Source organism: Castor canadensis, chromosome 2 (genome assembly GCF_047511655.1).
Source record: "Castor canadensis chromosome 2, mCasCan1.hap1v2, whole genome shotgun sequence".
Lineage (NCBI taxonomy): Eukaryota > Metazoa > Chordata > Mammalia > Rodentia > Castoridae > Castor > Castor canadensis.
Window position 1 is genome coordinate 6,843,289 of NC_133387.1, and position 22,321 is coordinate 6,865,609.

Genomic DNA, 22,321 nt, shown 5'->3' on the forward strand with positions numbered 1-22,321 from the left:
GGATGTAGCTCAGTGATAGCACTGATAGCACTTGTTAGCACTTGATTAACAAGTGTCAGGTCTGGACTCAACCCCCAGCACTGAGAAAAAAAGAAAAAAAGGAGAGGGGGAGAGAGAGAGAGAGGCAGAGACAGAAAGAGAGAAAGAGAGAGAAAGAAGAGAGAAAACAAATCTGGAGTTGTTATACTAATATCAGACCAAGTAGATTTCAAAGTAACCAACATTATTGGGATGTAATGACAAAGAAATCAATTATTCATGAGGACATAAAAATCCTAATCTGTTTTTGTTTTATTTCAAAAATAGAAATCAAAAGACCTGCAAGAAGAAATAGAGAAATCCACATTTACAGTCAGAGATTTCAATACTCCTCTCTCAAACAAATGCAATAAGTATGCAGGCAACTTATCACACTGTCACCCCATCAATCTAATTGATATTTATAGAATGTTCTATTCACAATAGCAGACTACCCACTATTTTCCAGTGTCCATGAAATATTTACTGAGCTAGACCACACTATAGGCAACAAAAAAATCTCAATAAAAACATTCAAGTAATACAAAGTATGAGCTTTGATAACAAGTAAGTTAGAAGTCAATAATAGAAATATATCTGGAAATCTCCAGTACCTATATTAGGAATCTGAATAACCTGTGGTGTAAAGGAAAAATGAAAAAGGAAATTAAAGAAATATTCTCAGAGAAATCTCTATCTTGTCTCTTATGTCTCTTTAGACTTGGTAGTATAAGAAAAATGATCTTTCCTATCAAAGTATTTGTTACCCTCTTAGATTACTTAAAAATTCCTCAGGTCACCATCTTAGGTGACTTGCATGTTTAAAGGGTCCTTGCTTCTTCATCCTGATTCCCGTACAACTCCATTTCCCACCAACCTGCATGCCCTAACCCATCCCCCTAGCCTTTTAGCCAATTGGGAAAGACTGTGAACCTTTGACCTTGGCAAATCCCAAGTGAGGGGCAGGTACAACTGCGTCAGGGGTATAAGGAGGAGCCACTGTCAGCCATTTTGTGCTTGCGTGCTTGCTTAGCTGCAGTGAGCACATGCTTGCACCCTCTTGATCAAGAGAAATTTCCTTGTCAAGATTTTCTGTCCCTTGTGTGTCTGTTTTCAGCACCAGAAGGTCTTTAATTCCAACAGTAAAAAGTCCTAAAGTAGTAAAAAGTAAGCTTGCAACTCTAAAGTCTGGGTTCCAGGGAATAATGGTACATTTGGAGCCCTTCTCTATGGGAGAGTAACGAGTATATTGGATATCTGGACCTCATTACAGGTCATGTCAGGTGTCAATGGTAGACTGTGTGTAATGGTTCCAGCACCATGTCACAGATGACCTTGAGCCCATTTTGTCAGTCAAGTGAACTTTATTTACCTTGTTTTGTTTCTGGCAGATGACTCAGAGGACCCACCCTGACAATAGCGTCTCTTCCCCACCCCACCACATCATTATGAAAATAAAGTGGAAATGCTGCCTGCACTAATACAGGTCTGAGGCATTAGGTGCAAATGTCCTCTGTACTGGGAGTCCTGCTGTGCTCAGCAGTGAACACATGGACCCAAGAGTCCTTCCATATAACTGGTAACTCTGTTTTTGACCTAGTCACTTTTTTCCCCAGAACTGTGAGTGTGAAGTGTACAGAGTCTCTACATGGTCCAGCCCATAGCCACAAGGCAAATGTGGCTATTCAACTTTACCTTTAAAATAAACAAAATGAAATAAAGTTAAAAATCCAGTTCTGCAATCCATGCACTCAACAGCTACAAGTGGATCATGGTTCCGATAATGGAGAGCACAGATAAAGCCCATCATTGCAGAAAGTTCTGCAAAGCAGCTGGATGAATGGTGGGCAGGTCCCTTGCACAAGCAGACTTAGACAGTCCCTCCCTCACTTCCTCTCTGCTTCTCAGCCTGCTGGCTTAGCATTGCCTGAAAAATCAAAGAAGGGTGAGGGTCCAGATTTTCCAGGTAAGGGGATAGGGGTTTGTGGCGGGTATGTTCAATTTGATCTGGAAGGGACCCCTCTGTTGGCTGTTTCCTAAACCTCCCAGCAAACTCGCTCACAGAATACATTTCATGTTGGTTTCTGCTTCCTATCTTTTGCTGACTTTAGGCTGTAATCGGTTTTGGATGCTGAGTCCTACAAATTAGTGTCTTTTTCAATGGTGGCTACTTAGAAAATACTTACTTTATAAATTGGTGATTCCTGCACTGGCTGCAGAATTTAAAATAAAAACTTGACTGTTGCAGGAGTAGCATGGGGCGAGTGGGCAGAATTGGCCCTGGGAGAATTGCCGGGGAACATTGGGATTCATAAGGGTCACAGCTCAGCATATAGCCCCGAAGGTGGGACATGGGTCTGGATCAGAGGCTGTGCCAGCTGCCAGCTGAGGCCTTGTTACTGGATGATCTGCTCAGAGCTGCCTGCCCAGGACACCTTCCTCCTTAGGGACAGTCCCTGCCCTGAGGGTTCATTTGGAGTTGAGCTGCCTGTGAGGAGGAAGGAGAAGAGAAATGGTGCCCTTTGCAACTCTGCAGTCCAAGAGAAGCTGGGACTAAGACCAATGGATAATCAATTTAGGCAGAGAGAGGAGGACTTAGCCATGGAGGTCAGTACCTGTCAGAAAAAAGTCTCTTATCTTGCATCTAAATTATCATTGACAGCACAGCATTAAAGAGCCCATGAGCTGAAGGAGGGTCTTAAGAAATGCCCACAACCCTCTGTCTTCCTGTTGCTGGTATCCCGTCTTCTCTCCTAACATCATCAACAGCAGCATGCAGCCAAAGCTGATTTTCTAAAAAATCCTAGGATCTCTCTTCCTAGTTTACAGAAGTTGTTTCCTAACTCCCTGTTCTAAAGAATGAAGAAATAACCCTTCTATTGCTTCTCAGTCTTTTAGCTAAGATCAAGTATAGCATCTGTTCTTATCAGTTTAATATCTGATACATCCTCTTTCTGAGGACAATATATTAATGGATTTTTGGAACAGGGAGATGGAATAAGAGTTTGCTGCATCCACTCCACACATCGACCTGGTTTTGCAATACCTCCAGGAATTGTGTCTCCCTCCTTAAAATTAGGGTTGCTACCAAGCACCGAAGGCCTATGCTTATAATCCTAGCCACTCAGGAGACAGAGAACAGGAGGATCATGTTTTACAGCCAGCTGGGGCAAAATAGTTCATAAGACCCTATCTTTTAATAGCCAACACAAAAATGTCTCAAGTGGTAGAGCATGAGGACCTGAGTTCAAACCTCAGTATTGCCCAAAAATAGTAAGCCTTGTTTCAAAAGAAGTGTCTGCCTTTCTCTTGAAATCTGTAACGGATAGCGCATAGTCTGCTGGCCTTGTCCTTATTAGGAGCCCTCACGACCTCCAGCACAGTCCTGTGAAAGTTCTTCTAAACGTTTGTGGGCAAGGCATGACAGTGTACACCTGTAGTCCCAGAATTCTGGAGGCTGAGACAAAAGGATCATGAGTTTGAAGCCAAATGAGCTACATAGCAATTTCCAGGCCAACCTGAACTGCACAGTGAGTGCATGTCTTAAAGGAAATGCGGGTAACAGTGAAAACAAATATGTTGAAAATGAATGGTGCCATGTTTCTGTGTCACTACATGTTGGTTAATAAAGGATTGTCATTTCCTCAGATCAGACATGGGCTGGACGTAATGATCAACCAGAGAGAGGCAAGAAGGGGAAGATTATTTGTCACTTTCTTTAACAAGTATTTTTTGAGAACCATCCTCTGTCAGGTATGGCACTTGCCCTCAGGGGATAAAGGGAGCCACAAGACATATATGGTCCTCCCATCACAAAGCTTATCATCTACGGGAGACTGTAAATAATCTGACAAAGGAGCTTTCTATCCTACCTCGTGTCCTGGGGGAAATCATTGGAGTGCAATCAGAGTGAGTGTCAGTGAGCACAGGAGAGCCGGCATCACAGGTCAGAGTGGGTGGTAGGGCAGAGCAGGACGGGGAGAGGGGGAGTTGGAGACCTCTCTAGAGAGTGGAGGCCTGAGCAGAAATGAGCTGGGCACAGGACTGGAGTGGAACTGCTCCAGGGACAGCTGACAGATTCCTAAAGGCCTCAGAGTTGGAAGGAACTCAGAGGATTCTGGGAAAATCAAGGAAGCCAGTGTTAGTAAAGCCATAAGAGAGAGAAGCTCATATAGGGCCTTCTGGACCATTCCAAGGATTTTAATTATTTTCTACAGGCAAGATGAAATCACTAGGGAATTTAAACGAGAAAAATGAAATAGAATTTTGTTTTTTAAATTATGTCTGATGGTAGAGTAGGAAAGAAATTGAATTACAAATCTGTCACATTGCAAACAAATGGCAGTGAATTGCATCAGCATGAAGATGGAGAGAAATGGATAATTTTGAGGTTTTTGAAAGTGGAGATGATAGGGATTGGTGATGGGCTGATGCAAGTGAGGAAAGAAGAGGTATAGACAACTCCAAGACTGGCAATGCCATTCACTGAGACAGGAATCATGGCTGGGGACACAGGTCAATGTTCCGTTATGGCCAGCCTCTGTTTCAGATGCCCATGAAATGCCCAAATGAGAAGCTGAGAGCAACGAAACGTCGGGAAATCTGAGCTAGGTGTAGAGCACAGAGGACAGGTGAACTACATGACAGTGAGGCCTTCTAGGTAGAGAAGGGGAAGGAACCAGAACGAGTGCATTGGATGCACTGGAAGCATTTATGTTTGTGTAAAGGAAAAGAAGCAACCTGAAGATGAAGAGTTGGTGCAGTTTTGGGAAATGGAGCAGAGGAAACAAAGTAGCAAGTTTATGGCAGAAAAATAAATGTTGGCTACAGGAGTTTGGAATTCTAATTACTGTCCTGTCCATGATACAGTTATGTTTCTTTATCTACAGGAATTCAACCAGAATGGCAGCCCAGTACGAAGGTGTGAGTTCCTGCCCTGGCAAAGCAGGAACCAGCCATGGTGAGAGGTCCTGGCTTGAGGGGGGAGGCAGGCAGAGAGGAGTCCGGGTCCCCACTGTTCTGACAGCTGGTTCCTATCTGAACAGGAGCGAACTATTCCCAGACCCACCTCGTTTCTATTCATTTATCCTGCTCTTTCTCTTCTCTTGACCTTCTACACTTCCTCAAGATGTGGCCATAAAACTGAGCCAGGGAGATTAAAGGCCCTCTGATTGGTCCATTGGGCTCAGCACAGTTTCTTACTTCCGGCTTCCTGCAACTGCACACAGCACAACTGCTGGTTGTGATTCCGTTGTTGCTTTTCTGCCGCTTTCTAAAGCCAGGAGGAGGACTGGAGAGAAGGCAGGTGGGAGGAACTGATACCTCATCCAAGTCCTTAATTTCTACTGTGCTGTCATCTAAAGCCTGGCACACAGTCCTGCCAAATTCAAGGGCTGCATTTTGATAGGAGGACATACAAATCCACATCCCAAAGAAGCATGCCCAAGGGATAGAAATGTATACATTTGCAATCTTCCTCATTGCTTGCCATCCATACAGTGTGAACATTGGATAATTGTGTTAGGATTGCAACTGGCCTTTGGTGACTTTTCAATATACCTGACATGAATTTCCTAGTCCCTTCCCTATGGCCAAGGAGCCAAAGCCCCCAAGAGCTCCTTGGGATAAATTTTTTCACTGTGATGCTGAGTAAAGAACCTTGTGAGTTCTAACCCACATTGTTCTAGCTGATCTTAGTCTTTCTGTGTCTGGTGCACTTAGTCACAGAACTTTTGGAAATATACTTTCATCCCAGAATTCTGGTTCTCAGACATGTGGAAACTATGCCTTAAGGATAGCGATAGCTTCTATAACATCGATCCTGGCTTATTAATGGGAAAAAGAGAAGCTTCTTTTTTTTTATTATCATGTCATTGTTGTGCTAGAGTACACCGTGACATTTACAAACGTTCTTACATTATATCATAGTTTGGTTCCCCCCTCCATCATTCTCCTGAAAACCTCCTTTTTGAATATAAATTGGTAAAGTAAATCTCTCCCTGCAGATGCCCCAAAGTCAGATTTTGTGTTACTTCCTGGAGTACCTTATTGGATATCTATAGGTCCTCTGAAACCATTTTATTTCCTGCTCTGGGGGCTATCAAGTTACCAAAGTGTCAGAGTAAGGAGATTAAAGAAATCCTGAAAAGAGAGAGAGAGTGAAGGCAGAAGACCAAGGGACGTACAGTTGACTTTGTACTGCAAGAGGGACCTTAGGTCCAGAGGCTGACTAGACAGCCTGTGAGTGCATAGGCAACCCCAGCAGGGAAGCCCAGCAGCAGCGAGAGAGTAGGGTTTGGGGTGGAGGGACTGCATGGGAAACCATCGGAGGCAGACTCTTAACACAGTGGCTTTTGTTTCCTTGATGTCCCAGGGCTTGGAAACCAAGATACCAGAAATTCCCAACTGAGAATTGTCTTGGTGGGTAAAACTGGAGCAGGAAAAAGTGCGACAGGGAACAGCGTCCTCGGAGAGAAAGTATTTCCCTCTGGCATTAGTGCACAATCCATTACCAAGTGCTGTGACAAAAAGATGAGCGTGTGGAACGGAATAGAAATTGTTGTTGTCGACACACCTGGTGTTTTTGACACTGATCTACAGGATGCTGTCACACGCAAAGAGATTGCTCGCTGTGTCCTCCTGACCTCCCCAGGCCCTCACGCTCTGGTCTTGGTGGTCCCCCTGGGCCGCTTCACCAAGGAAGAGCATAAGGCCACAGAGATGATCCTGAATATGTTTGGAGACAGGGCTAGAAGATTCATGATTCTCTTATTCACCAGGAAAGATGACTTGGGCGACACTGATTTCCATGATTACGTAGGGGAAGATCCAGAAGGCATTCAAGAGCTGGTGGGCAAGTTCAGAGGTCGCTACTGTGTGTTCAACAACAGGGCAACAGGAGCTGAGCAGGAGGACCAGAGGGCACAGCTGCTCACCCTGGTGCAGTGCATCGTGAGGGAGAATGGTGGAAGATGCTACACCGACAAGATGTACCAAAAAGCTGAGGAGGAGATTCAGAAACAAATTCAGGTGATACAAGAAAATTACCAAGCCCAGCTAGAGAGAGAGAAAGCACAGATAAGAAAGAAGTATGAAGAGAAAATCAGAAAGCTGGAAGATGAGCTGGATCGGGAAAAGAGAAGGGCACAAATGGAGAGGGAATGCTCAGAAAGGGAGGCTCACTTTACTCAGAAGCAGCGAGACGCCAGAATGGAAGTTGAGGAGCAATATGGGATCCTTGAGTTAATCTTAAAAGCATGGGAAATTGCACGCTTTTTCATACAGCTGTTTAAAGAGTAACAAAATGTTTTTCTATACTTTCTGCATTTTCTGTGATGACTGTGCCCTAGAGGACACATTCATCAAAGTCTGAGTGCTATACCTTCTGTCTTTCAGGACTGGGGAGTACAGTTCCCATTGGCAGTCAATAGATAGCCTATTGATTTAGCAAAAGAGTGACAATTTCTCAATTTGTGAAACTGTGAAGTCAAAAGTATTGATGCTTGCTACCTGTAAAGTCTTCCTCAGAGACACAGGAAAGGAATGCAGAGCAGAGCAGAGTCGTCCAGGCTTTACTCAGCAGTTGTCCTCTATTTTCCTGGCAGATAGTCTCTGTCTGAAGCCTCTGCTCACTTATTTTTGCTGTAAGGCAATAGCATATAGTTTGTTGGAAAGCTCAGTTATTTGAATAGGGAAATCTTATAGACAGACATGGCTTAGAATTCTTTCTGAATGAATGTCAAGTTGTTTACTTCATTTTCACAGAAGGACTCAAATAGTTCCTTATGTAACCCTTTGAAAAGCAGAAAGTTATCTGACAAACAGATCTCAGAACTCAACTAAGTAATAATCCCCAAAACCCAGGAGTGAAAGACAGCAATTCAGCAGATAAGACAGCAGTGTGTGGCATATTCAGGTGTCTCTGTGGAAACTCTCCGGCCAGCCTTAACTTATCCAGTTTGATGAGCAATCAGTCCTCTCATTTTCTTGAGAAATGAACTGCAACCCCACCTTCATCACCTCACCCCTCGCCTACTTAATGTTTGGTGGGTTTTCCTCACACTTCTGCTCCAACCCAACTGAATGGTTTGCTTGTTGCTACTGCAATAAAACTTTTAAATTTTAGATTGTTTCATGTTTGGAATCCATGTTGTTTATAATAATACAGAGATAATTTCATTTTTTAGCAAAAGTTGAAGATGATTTTAGAACTAGACTTAAGTCTACCCCATGACACCTTCCCTTTTCTTTTTCCCTGAAAGGTTGAGGCACATTGTCAATTCTTCATGGACCAAAGAGCACAATGTCCTTGGTTGTTCATTATGTGCTGGTGGAAATTTTGTGTGACCAAGCTTTCTAAGTCCTGTGAAGTTTTCTTGGTGTAAAAATCCTTTCAATACAAAGATACATTGTAGGAGATTCCAAGATGGCAGCTAGAGGGAGGAAGCAGAAAGCGAGCCTCCTATAGTGAAATCTTGGAGAGACGCTGGAGACACACCTTGCAGGCAAAACCACCGAGAAGAGGCAAAACTTTGACCCCTCCACACTCCAGCCAGCGCAGAGAATCTCCACTTCACATTAAACAGAGAAACCAGGAGAGCCCCTGGGCCGCCAACCGTCTGCGCCAAGATGGCTTGGGAAGATGCGGACCAGGTGAGCTTTGCAGTACCACAGTACTCCCACAGACAAGCCTGGGCCAGAGCAGCATAGCCCCCTGGACAGACTGACCTCCACCCGGGGAAAAAAGAGAAACTGAGTAATAAGCAATAAGAACAATAAACACACGTGGGATAGAGGGTGGGGTGCCCTGAGTGCTGAAGATTGGGGGAAGGGAATCCTTCCCGGGACTGTAAATAAACTATAAATAAACAAGCTGGGTGGGAAGGAGCAGCTCTGGCAGGAGAGGGGGCGCGCGCCCAGCAACCAGGAGCGGGAAAGCTTGTGAGAGTGGTGGAGGAGGAAAACTCCACAGGAGAGGAGGGAAGACCCACTTCCCAAGTGAACTGTAAACAAACATGGCGGCTGGCAGGAGCAGCAGCACCACCCAGTAATCAGGAGCAGGAAAGCTTGTGAAAGTGGTGGTGGGAGGAAAACTGCACAGGAGAGGGGAGAAGACCCACTTCCCACATGAGCTGTAAACAGCCTGAGAAAGCGGGTGCAGTGTCACCTCCATCAGTGTGCTTGGAAAGGGGAAAGCTTGTAGCAGAGGCTCCCACACAGGAGAACTCTGAGCAAACAAAGCCTATAGGGCCAGGTGAGTGATAAGCTCACCCCTGAGATCTGCATAAATAACGCCGCCAGCAACAGCAGGCTGACAGCAGCGGGCAGGCAAGCCACAGCCGCAGATACCATTCTCAGAACTGTCTCCAGACTCTTTTTTTTTCTTTGCCTCCCTACCTTTGATGAGAGAACCAAATTACACCTGCATGCTGAAAAACTTACTGAAACTGTATTGCATTTGAACTTGGGACACTTGGTGGGGTTTTGTGTGTGTGTGTGTGTGTGTGTGTGTGTGTGTGTGTGTAGTTTTGTTCTACTTTATGCATCCCCTTTGATGAGACAACACAAAACAACATCTGAGGCACCATCTTCAGGATTGGAGACTGAGACAGATACCAAAATTATTAAGACTGAAACTTAATTGCATTTGAACTTGGAGGTTTTTTTGGTTTTTTGGTTTTTTTTTTTAATTTTCTATTTTTCATTTTATTTTAATTCATTTTTATATATAGAGATTTCTTTCATTTACTTATTTTTGATTTTTATTCTTATCTTTATTTTTTTATTTTTGATTTTCAATCCTCTCTCTGTCTCTCTAATGTCTGTTCAGCTTACTGTCAATTAGTACACTAAAGCTCCCTGTTTATACCTTTGAAACTTTCTTCTCTGATACCTTGTTCTGTTTTCTCCTTCTTGTCTGTGTATTGTTTTCCCCCTTTCTTTAACTTCTTGCTTTCCATCTCAGCTCACCATTCCACTCTAAATATTACCATTGTTATTATTACAAGCTAGAAAATACTTAATTGCACATAGTACAGGGACAGTAACAACACCAAAGACAATCATGGGAAGACAGAAAAAACAGGGAAACCAGTTTCCCCACAGCAAAAAATTAGTACAGGAACCAGAGGGGAATGAAGAAAACAGATACTCAGATCCAGACTCCAACAAAATGAAGATAAACTATGCCAAAGGACCCAGTGAAGCCCACAAGAATAATTTAAAAGAAGACATACTACAGGTACTCAATGAGAATTTTATAGAGATGATAATGGATAGGTTCAACCAAAATGTACAGGAGACACTCAAGAAATTCCAAGACAACAAAAACAGAGAATTTGAAAGAGCAAAAGAAGAAATAAAGGAAACCATAGAAGCACTGTATAAACACCAAAGTGAAACACAGAACACAATGAATAAGTGGATAAATTAACTCAGGACAAAAATTGACAACATTAAAGAGGAAACCACCCAGGATATGGAAAACCTCAGAAAAAAGAATGAAACAGAACTGCAAAACAAAACAGAAAGCCAATCCAGCAGAATAGAACAAACAGAAGACAGAATCTCAGAACTTGAAGATGAAATGGTAATTAAAGGAAAAACTGAAGAACTATTAATTAAACAACTCAAGACCTGAGAAAAGAAAATGCAAGAACTCACCAACTCCATCAAAAGACCAGACTTGAGAATCATGGGCATCGAAGAAGGAGAAGAGGTGCAAGCGAAGGGAATGCATAATATATTCAACAAAATAATAACAGAAAATTTCCCAAATCTAGAGAAAGATATTCCCATACAAATGCAAGAGGCCTCCAGGACACCAAAGAGACCAGATCAAAATAGAACTACCCCATGACATATCATCATTAAAACAACAAGTTCAGAAACTAAGGAAAGAATATTGAAGGCTGTAAGAGAGAAAAAACAAATAACATACAAAGGTAAACCCATCAAAATCACAGCAGACTTCTCAACAGAAACATTAAAGGCAAGAAGAGCTTGGGGAGAGATCTTCTGGGCACTGAATGAAAATAACTTCAACCCCAGGATACTCTACCCAGCAAAACTATCATTCAAAATAGATGGAGCAATAAAAGTCTTCCATGATAAGCAGAAACTAAAACAATATGTGACCACAAAGCCACCACTACAAAAGATTCTTCAAGGGATTCTGCACACAGAAAGTGAAACTCACCATAACCATGAAAGGACAGGCAGCACCAAACTACAGGAAAAGAAAAAGCAAGACAGTAGAGAGTAACTTCAACTTAGGTACACACAATCAAACCATCAAACAACTAAGACAACTAAATGACAGGATTCACCAAATACCTATCAGTACTAACGCTTAATGTTAACGGACTTAATTCACCCATCAAAAGGCACCGCTTGACGAAATGGATTAAAAAGGAAGATCCAACAATTTGTTGCTTACAGGAGACCCATCTCACTGACAGAAATAAGTATAGGCTTAGGATGAAAGGCTGGAAGAAGATTTACCAAGCCAATGGCCCCTGGAAACAGGCAGTAGTAGCAATACTTATCTCTGACAAAGTAGACTTCAAGCCTACATTGATCAAACGAGATAAAGAAGGACATTCCATACTAATAAAAGGGGAAATAGACCAAAAGGAAATAATAATTATCAACCTGTATGCACCCAATGTCAACACACCCAATTTCATCAAACATACCCTGAAAGACCTAAAAGCATATATTAACTCCAACACAGTGGTTGTGGGAGACTTTAACACCCCATTATCATCAATAGATAGGTCATCCAAACAAAAAATCAATAAAGAAATCCAAGATCTAAAATATACAATAGATCAAATGGACCTAGTTGATGTCTATAGAACATTTCGTCCAACTTCTACACAATATACATTCTTCTCAGCAGCCCATGGAACTTTCTCCAAAATAGATCATATCCTATGGCACAAAGCAAGACTCAGCAAACATAAGAAAATAGAAATTATACCATGCATACTATCTGATCACAATGCAGTAAAACTAGAACTCAACAACAAAAGTAAAGACAAAAAACATGCAAACAGCTGGAAACTAAATAACTCATTACTTAATGAAGAATGGATCATCGATGAAATAAAAGAGAAAATTAAAAAGTTCCTGGAAGTCAATGAAAATGAAAACACAACCTACCGGAACCTATGGGACACAGCAAAGGCAGTCCTGAGAGGAAAGTTTATAGCCATGAGTGCATATATTAATAAGACTGAAAGATCCCAAATCAATGACCTAATGATACATCTCAAACTCCTAGAAAAACAAGAACAAGCAAATTCCAAAACAAATAGAAGGAGAGAAATAATAAAAATAAGAGCTGAAATCAATGAAATAGAAACCAAAAAAACCATACAAAGAATTAATGAAACAAAAAGTTGGTTCTTTGAAAAAATAAACAAGATCAATAGACCCCTGGCAAACCTGACTAAAATGAGGAGAGAAAAAACCCAAATTAGTAGAATCAGTAATGCAAAGGGGAGATAACAACAAACTCCATGGAAGTCCAGGAAATCATCAGAGACTACTTTGAAAACCTATATTCAAATAAATTTGAAAATCTTAAAGAAATGGACAGATTTCTAGATACTTATGATCATCCAAACTGAACCAAGAGGAAATTAATCACCTGAATAGACCTATAACACAAAATGAAATTGAAACAGCAATCAAGAGTCTCACCAAAATGAAAAGTCCAGGACCTGATGGATTCTCTGCTGAATTCTATCAGACCTTTAAAGAAGAACTGACACCAACCCTCCTTAAACTGTTCCACGAAATAGAAAGGGAAGGAAAACTGCCAAACACATTTTATGAAGCCAGTATTACACTTATCCCAAAACCAGGCAAAGACACCTCCAAAAAGGAGAACTATAGGCCAATCTCCTTAATGAACATTGACGCAAAAATCCTCAACAAAATAATGGCAAACCAAATTCAACAACACATCAAAATTATTATTCACCATGACCAAGTAGGCTTCATCTTAGGAATGCAGGGGTGGTTCAACATACGAAAATCAATAAACGTAATAAACCACATTAACAGAAGCAAAGACAAAAACCACTTGGTCATCTCAATAGACGCAGAAAAAGCTTTTGATAAGATCCAACACAATTTCACGATAAAATCTCTAAGCAAACTAGGAATAGAAGGAAAGTACCTCAACATTACAAAAGCTATATATGACAAACCTACAGCTAGCATTATACTTAATGGAGAAAAACTGAAACCATTCCCTCTGAAATCAGGAACCAGACAAGGATGCCCACTATCTCCACTCCTATTCAACATAGTACTGGAATTCCTAGCCAGAGCAATTAGGCAAGAAGAAGGAATAAAAGGAATACAAATAGGTAAAGAAACTGTCAAAATAGCCCTATTTGCAGATGACATGATCCTATACCTTAAAGACTGAAAAAACTCTACTCAAAAGCTTCTAGACACCATCAATAGCTATAGCAAGGTAGCAGGATATAAAAATCAACATAGAAAAATCATTAGCATTTCTATACACTAACAATGAGCAAACTGAAAAAGAATGTATGAAAACAATTCCATTTACAAATAGCCTAAAAAAAAATCAAATACCTAGGTGTAAACCTAACAAAAGATGTGAAAGACCTCTACAAGGAAAACTGTACACTCCTGAAGAAAGAGATTGAGGAAGACTATAGAAAGTGGAGAGATCTCCCATGCTCATGGATTGGTAGAATCAACATAGTAAAAATGTCAATACTCCCAAAAGTAATCTACATGTTTAATGCAATTCCCATCAAAATTCCAATGACATTGATTAAAGAGATTGAAAAATCTACCGTGAAATTTATATGGAAACACAAGAGGCCATGAATAGCCAAGGCAATACTCAGTCAAAAGAACAATGCTGGAGGTATCACAATACCTGACTTCAAACTATATTACAAAGCAATAACAATAAAAACAGCACAAAAACAGATGTGAAGACCAGTGGAACAGAATAGAGGACCCAGATATGATGACACACAACTATAACCAACTTGTCTTTGACAAAGGCACTAAAAATATACGATGGAGAAATAGCAGCCTGTTCAACAAAAACTGCTGGGAAAACTGGTTAGCAGTCTGCAAAAAACTGAAACTAGATCCATGTATATCACCCTATACCAATATTAACTCAAAATGGATCAAGGATCTTAATATCAGACCACAAACTCTAAAGTTGATACTGGAAAGAGTAGGAAATACTCTGGAATTAATAGGTATAGGTAAGAACTTTCTCAACGAAACCCCAGCAGCACAGCAACTAAGAGATAGCATAGATAAATGGGACCTCATAAAGCTAAAAAGCTTCCGTTCATCAAAAGAAGTGGTCTCTAAACTGAAGAGAACACCCACAGAGTTGGAGAAAATATTTTCCAACTATACATCAGACAAAGGACTGATAACCAGAATATATAAGGAACTTAAAAAACTAAATTCTCCCAAACTAATGAACCAATAAAGAAATGGGCAAGTGAACTAAACAGAACTTTCTCAAAAGAAGAAATTCAAATGGCCAAAAAACAAATGAAAAAATGCTCACCATCTCTAGCAATAAAGGAAATGCAAATTAAAACCACACTAAGCTTCCACCTCACCCCTGTTAGAATAGCCATCATCAGCAACACCACGAACAACAGGTGTTGGCAAGGATACGGGGAAAAAGGAACCCTCTTACACTGTTGGTGGGAATGTAAACTAGTACAACCACTCTGGAAAAAAAATTGGAGGCTACTTAAAAAGCTAGACATTGATGTACCATTTGATCCAGCAATACCACTCTTGGGGATATACCCAAAAGACTGTGACACAGGTTACTCCATAGGCACCTGCACACCCATGTTTATTGCAGCACTATTCACAATAGCCAAGGTATGGAAACAGCCAAGATGCCCCACCACTGACGAATGGATCAAGAAAATGTGGTATCTATACACAATGGAATTTTATGCAGCCATGAAGAAGAACGAAATGTTATCATTCGCTGGTAAATGGATAGAATTGGAGAACATCATTCTGAGTGAGGTTAGCCTGGCCCAAAAGACCAAAAATCGTATGTTCTCCCTCATATGTGGACATTAGATCAAGGGCAAACATAACAAGGGGATTGGACTTTGAGCACATGATAAAAGCGAGAGCACAAAAGGGAGGGGTGAGGATAGGTAAGACACCTAAAAAATTAGCTAGCATTTGTTGCTCTTAACGTAGAGAAACTAAAGCAGATACCTTAAAAGCAACTGAGGCCAATAGGAGAAGGGGACCAGGAACTAGAGAAAAGGTGAAATCAAAAAGAATTAACCTAGAAGATAACACACACACACACAGGAAATCAATGTGAGTCAACTCCCTGTATAGCTATCCTTATCTCAACTAGCAAAAACCCTTGTTCCTTCCTATTATGGCTTATACTCTCTCTACAACAAAATTAGAAATAAGGGCAAAATAGTTTCTGCTGGGTATTGAGGGGGTGGGGGGGGAGAGGGAGGGGTGGAGTGGGTGGTAAGGGAGGGGTTGGGGGCAGGGGAAGAAATGACCCAAGCCTTGTATGCACATATAAATAATAAAATTTAAAAAAAATTCAAAAAAGAAAAAACAAAGATACATTGTAAACATATTTGGTAACATGACAATAAACCACCCTCTGTACAACTAATGTATACTAATAAAATGTTTTTTAAAAGTAACATAAAAAACTACATCTGGTCCATTAAAGTCAACCAGACAGCTCATGACACACAGCTATATCTTCTTAATTTGTCCATGGAGAAGAAAAATTCCAACGTCTGTGATGACCAATAGGCAACCTTAAGGCCAATTACACATGATAGCAATGTGATAAGATAAAATCTCCACCCATCAAGGTGCCATGAAAGTCCTGATCTGACCATCTTCTTTTCTCTCATCGGTGCATATTAAGTTGTACAAATAAGGGATTTCGTCATGATATTTCCATACGTGTCTGGTTGTCAGAGGTCAAAGACTCCCCTGCTTGACCACTGGAAGGAAGTAAAAATACATAGGCCAGTCTTCAGAAATTCATGACACACAACCCATTTCCCAGGAAAATCCTTCCTTTTTCCCACGAATGACCACTCCTGTGACTTTGAAAGCCAATAAAAGCTAAAGGCCTTAAGACACTCAGGGTAGCTGTTTTTTCCTGAGCTTGCCTGTTCTCCCAATACAAAGTGTACTTTCACTTTACTTTGCCTTAATAAACTTGGTCCTATTAACTCTCAAAAAATAAGCTTATCTTAATGTTGTTCTGCTCTTAATTACTTATGTTTTCTGTCAATCCTGACAAGCTTTTGACTACTTAAGAAAATAAATCTGAACTAAATCAGAGCTCATTTAAGTATCTATTCATATAAAAGTCTTTTCATAACTACCTTCTAATTGTGTGGTAAAACAACTAAAATTCTGGGTAATTCTAAATTAATGCCATATATATCTGTGACTAAAAGTACAAACAGCTGTTATGTCTAGACTTTATTTAAATAATGTACAAACCTTTGTAGAGATAAAAGTGTGTCAATTTAATACATTTACGATGACCAGCTAATGCTCTGTTTAATTCAAAATATGTTACATCTAAACCTGGACAATAAAACTCTTAACATTTCTGTTTTCTGTAATCAGTAACATTAAAAAACAACCCTGCCACTTGAGCAATTCTGATATTAAAAATCTGGCCTATAATTATTTGTCTTAGCCAATTAATGGTTATTGTATATATGAGATGCCCTAGTACCTTAGGAAATAAGGCTAATTGGGATTACTGGATTGTTCCCCTAACTTGTAAGAGTTTGAAATTTTTTACTTTTTTCAATGTTGTATGCCTCTTAGCTAGCCAAAATTCTTACTCTGACTCCAAAAAAGCTAAAGTAATATGTATATCTTACATCTATGTAATTGTAATGTTAATTGTAGCTGGCTCCTTTGTAATGTATTTATACTTCCTAAATATGTAAGTCTTCTAAAATAGAAAAGTTAGAAAAAAACCTTTTACCATATGGATGTTTTCCAAATTAAAACTGTAAGGGATGTCAGATATTTACAGGCTTGTGTTCATGTCTTCATAATTATAACAAGAAGGACTTAGTGTTGCTGTTGTAATGCTGTCAATCATAATTATTTTCCTAAAATTCTCTATACTATAAAAATAACTACATGTTCCAACAATTGCTAAACAACTTTTCAGTGTTTTAACCACAGCTGTTCTAATTCTTGTCATTCATAATGTTGGTCCTTCTCAGAAATGTTTACAATCAAACTCAAAAATGATTCTATCAAGTATTTGTCAACCAAGCCAGTCTTTTATATATTTACTTTTGTTGGCTTTTCTATTCTCCTTATAAAACTTTCAGTTGCTGTCTGTTGACATTCTGTAGTACTTTTGAAATGTCGGGATATCATCTGTAAGACAGACAAATTAAAAATGGATGCATGCATTTCTAAACCTCTCAGTTGCTAACAATTTGGTTAAATGGGTCTTATTCACACTGATTCACACCTGACCTGCCTATTACTTCCTCTCCAGTGTGGGACCAGATCGGACCTCCGAGGAAAAGCTATTCCTGGCAACAGGGACTTTCATTAACTAAAATGGTTAATTGACAAAATCTTCATAGTAACCATTCAGAGACAAAGAGTCTAAAGACAGTGGGGCAAAGCTGTCACAATCCAAATGGAGTCACCTGTGCAGACATCACAAAACTTACTGAAGCCAAGAAGTTTTAAAGCAGTGCTCTTACACATAGCCTCTAGACGCGAGCCCTTGCAGACACCTCTGACAGAGGGCAAAATCATATTTTTAGCCAAGTCTTTCAGTATAAATAGGGACAAAAGTTACTATTCCTACTGGCTCAAAACATATCTTTTTAGTAATCTATGCTCATGGAGTTATTTTAAAATGGGTTCCCTACACAGTCTATTTAACTGGATGTCTTCTGACTTTTACTGCCTGTGTATTCTACTTCATAATAATGTTTATTGTTTTAGATGTGAACAAGTACTTTTGACTTAGCTGTCAGTTACTGTCCCCTTCTCCTATACTAATTTAACACTGGCCAAAAAAGCCCCTAATTCCCTCAAGATTAAAAAAATGTTCAAACATAAAAAGTATCACAGATATTTAAAGAGCTTTTGCTGAAAAGCACTAACTCCTTACTCGGCCCAACAAATTAACTAAAAGCACGAAAAATATGGTATCTCTCATTTAGTATGTCTTTTCTCTGAGTCATTTTTCTCTAGTCACCGTGTAACCACTTTGAAATCAAGAAAGACAAAATTAACCAGTAACCTTCCCTCCACAGCAGACCCTTCCCAGGATGGACCACTCTCCTGATAAAAACTTTCCTTCCCAGGATGGACGACTCTCCAGATAACAACTCTGAAACCTCTCTCAAAACAAGAACTGAGATAATGGTCAACCAGAACACACCTGATGATCTGTGACTGGGACTGTTTAACTATGCATGCCTTTGTCCTCTGCCCCCAGATTTTTTGTCTTCTTAAACTGATAGCCCATGTCTGTATCCCAAAGACTCCTTGGTTTTTCTTCTTATGCCAGTAACTGTAAGCCCACATGTATTTAACTCCATGTCTTACTTTATCTCAGAAAGGCTACATTCCTTTATACAGGTTGCCACTCAAAACCATGTCGACAATTCACTCATACTTCTCCAGGAAGAATGCTACTTTTATGTCAACCAGTACTGGGTCATTTGTGATGCTGTTAAGAAACTTCAGGAACATGCTGTCGATCTCTGACAGCAAGCAACAGACAGCTGGAAGCAGTGGACTTCCTGGGCTAAGTGGTTGCAAAGGTTGGCCCCTCTATGAGAATTTTTTATTTTTTTCTTCATTCTCTGACTAGTGGACCTTGTCTCTTTCGTATACTTTCTCACTTTGTCTTCCAGAGGTTCCAGGCTTTCACCCAGGACACTCCAAAGCAGATCAACTTGATCTGTTCCTCTAATAGGCCCACTACAGCTGGCTGGAGCAAGAAGAGCCTCCCTTTAACAGACCTCAATGCTCCACCTCAGTAGGAAGTAGGTAAAGGAAATTTCATCATCTCTTTTCCAAAATATTCATATATCAAAAGATAAGACTGTTAGAATGAACAGTAAAGGCAGCCATGGTAGGACTGGACCCCTGTCCCTCACAGGTGGCTTACTAGAAACTCTCCATCTGATCCCAAAGACTGACAAAGGGGTGCCACAGACAGTTGAGCAGATGAGTGATCTAACCACACCTTATCTTCCTTAACTGCCCTGCAACAGCATTCTTTTGTGACCCACAAGGAAATTTTCCTACCCAGTGACTCCTGGTACTTTTCTACCAGCTCCCCTTATATCTACTCCAAGCCTGTACATGGCAATGGGCTCTAGCTCTCTTGCTAGAGCCCCCCTCCATGAGCTCCCTTTCCAGGGTAAAGCCTGTGCTGACATTGAGCTGCCTTCTGCCTTCCTTCTGTGACTCTCTCAGTCTAACAGAGTCCCCAGCTCAGAAAGTATAAAGACCCCCAGACAAAAGCCACCACTTTGAGTCTTCTCACTCCCATCTCCTGCATGAACAACAGATGTTTCTTCTTTTTCTCTCCTATTTCTCACTCCTTTATCCCATCTTACTATAACAAATCCTTGCTAAACATATACCTTGTTAGATTCTCTTTTTTGTGAGACCCCTTGAAATTCTTTTTGTCTTGGAACTCAAGTTCCTGTGACTTGCATGGGAATTGGGAAGGTGAGGGAAACCCTTACGCTTACCCTCCTCTCTGATAGCATGCTGAGGACAAAGCATTGTCTATACTGGCTTTCTTCTTGATGCTCTTGCTTTGGCTTGGCAGCTCCTTATTGTCTCCTTGCCTTTTGGATGCTCTAGAGATTAAAAAACAGTTTTTGTTTTTGTTTTGAAACAGGGCCTCACTATGTAGCCCAGGCTGGTCTGGAACTTACCATCCTGGTATTTCAGCCTTCTAGGTACTGGGATTACAGATATGCACCACTTCTAGCCAAAGCATTTTCAACCTATTTAATTTTAGTTGTTTTCCCTGGGAGGTAGCATGATTGGGAAATAGCAGTCTCAACCTTCTGTGCCTGTCCTGCCACTAGGAGCCTCAATGACCATCTCCTGTCCTCCTGTGCTCACCTCCCCACAAATTTCAAGGCTGTTTCATGACACCGTCTTCACAAACACCAGTAAAAAATGCTGCCACCTTAGGCTATTCCACATCCAGTCATCCTGGGTAGTTAGTACCCTTTATGTGAATCAGAAAAGAATGAAATATATATATATATTTTTTTTTTTTTTTTTGGTGGTACTGGGGGTTGAACTCAGGGCCTTGTGCTTGCCAGGCAGGCGCTCAGTCCTAGAAACAACGCGTATTGTGTTCTTAATTATTGTTATTGTAACAACCATGGATTTTGTTTGAATCAAGCACTTAATCCCATCAGAAAATTGTCAGAATACAACCAAAATGAGTTACAGACACTTTGGTGTCATGGCCAAAGCTGTAGTAAACACACATTTTCATTTCTGAAGTGAAACGTGTCATGGTACTTTTCAAGAGAAGAAAAGGGCCTGAGCTATGAGTCACACTCCCTTCAATGTGGCAACTGAACACCTGGCACAGCAGCCATGAATTCAACTTGCTTCAAATTCTTTCCTGGCTTCTATTTCCTAAAAATATCGCAAATCTCTTCCCTTTTCCACGGTCCACATTCACTGTAACATTTTCCCACGTTCTCCTGATTCCTAGCTTGCACCATGGCGGTAGCTTCTAACTGGGCTTTCTACTTCCAGCCTGAGCCCATTTCCCTGAACAGGTCGCCTGTTCTCAGCTGAACACCTGGGGCATTTGCTATCCTTCCTCTACCTGAGACGCTTCGCCCCATCACCTGACAGGTGAGTTTCCACACGCCTCCGAGACGTGGACTAGGCATTGCCTTTCCTTAGCAGCCTTCTTCTCCATTGCAGTTCCGGCCACAGTAAATGGCCAGTGCATGGATTTGTGTTTCTTTCCCCATTTGGTTACTTTTGCACCTTTTAGGATCTATGGTGCTTCCCTCACCCCCAGGCTGCTATGAACCATCTCTGCCACACATGCGTGACACAGTTTCAGAACGGCAGGTTTGGGCTCATCCTTGTCACTAGGCTGAGCTCTTGCGTCAGGGACGTTTCTGGCTAACACAGTGCCTGGTCCTGGTAGATCCTTTGTTTCTTGTATAAATGTGTGTTCCTGGCTATTTGATTTCTGGAGTCCAGTCTCTCTCTGTGCATACCCCTGCACAGAGTCAGGAGACGCAAGGGAAGGAGGTTCACCAGCCTGCTATGCCTGTCATTTGTCACATAGTCACAAGGGAGCAGAGAGCCCTCATCTTTCCTCAAACTAGAATCCCAGGCAGCCTTCCATTCAGGGCCAAAATCAATTCTGTTAAGAGCTAATTTGCTGAAAGATCATTTTGCAAAATGGTCAACTCAGCAAGTAATCAACTTGCTAAATCACTGAGGAGTTATTTGAAGCTTTGGTTTTACTCAAGATACTCCAAAGCTAAATATTTCATTTCAGAATATTTTTCTTAAATGGAATCTTATCATTTGCAGGTAAATGGATGGAACTGGAGAACATCATTCTGAGCGAGGTCAGCCAGGCTCAGAAGACCAAAAATCGTATGTTCTCTCTCATATGTGGACTTTAGATCAAAGGCAAATGCAGCAATGTGGTTGGACTTGGATCACATGACAAAGGGAGAACACATACGGGAGATATAGGAATAGGTAGAAAATCCAAAATATGAAAAGTGTTTGATGTCCCCACTCCAGAGGAACTAATATAGAAACCTTAAAATGACAGGTTGTCATGAGCAGGGGATCAGGAACCAACGTAAAGATCAGTTAGGGATGAATCAACATGGGTGGTAACACATGGGTACACGAAAGCAATAGTAGGAATCTTCTACAAAGCTGTCCTTAACTCAACTAGCAAAAGCACTTTGTCTTCCTTACTATGCTTATGTCTTTTCTTCAACAAAATCAGTGATAAGGGCAGAATGGGACCTGCCTGGAACTGAAAGGGGGAGGGGGAAAGCGTGGGGGAGGGGAGTCGGGTGGAGAAATGACCCAAACAATGTATGCACATGTGAATAAATGAACAACAACAACAAAAAAGAATATATTTCTTCACTCACTTCATATTTTCTGTTTTCAAGCAACAGAATCTCCCTAGGTCCTTACCTCTGCCTCTGACTTGACCTCC

The 22,321-nt window shown here is 40.9% G+C and overlaps 1 protein-coding gene and 1 non-coding gene across 2 annotated transcripts in view; both read left to right on the plus strand.

Moving 5' to 3' along the window:
* The first annotated feature begins 1,864 nt into the window (after positions 1–1,864).
* Positions 1,865–22,321, plus strand: part of LOC109698795 (GTPase IMAP family member 8-like) — a 30,570-nt gene continuing 10,113 nt past the window's right edge. Inside the window, 3 exon segments of the mRNA XM_074054752.1 lie at positions 1,865–1,984; positions 4,908–4,978; positions 6,392–7,314. Of these exon segments, the coding sequence (XP_073910853.1) occupies positions 4,921–4,978; positions 6,392–7,314 (981 nt within the window). The 5' untranslated portion in view covers positions 1,865–1,984; positions 4,908–4,920.
* On the plus strand, positions 2,897–3,086 carry LOC141420942 (U2 spliceosomal RNA). The gene has a single exon (XR_012445665.1). It is a non-coding gene; the product is annotated as a U2 spliceosomal RNA (small nuclear RNA).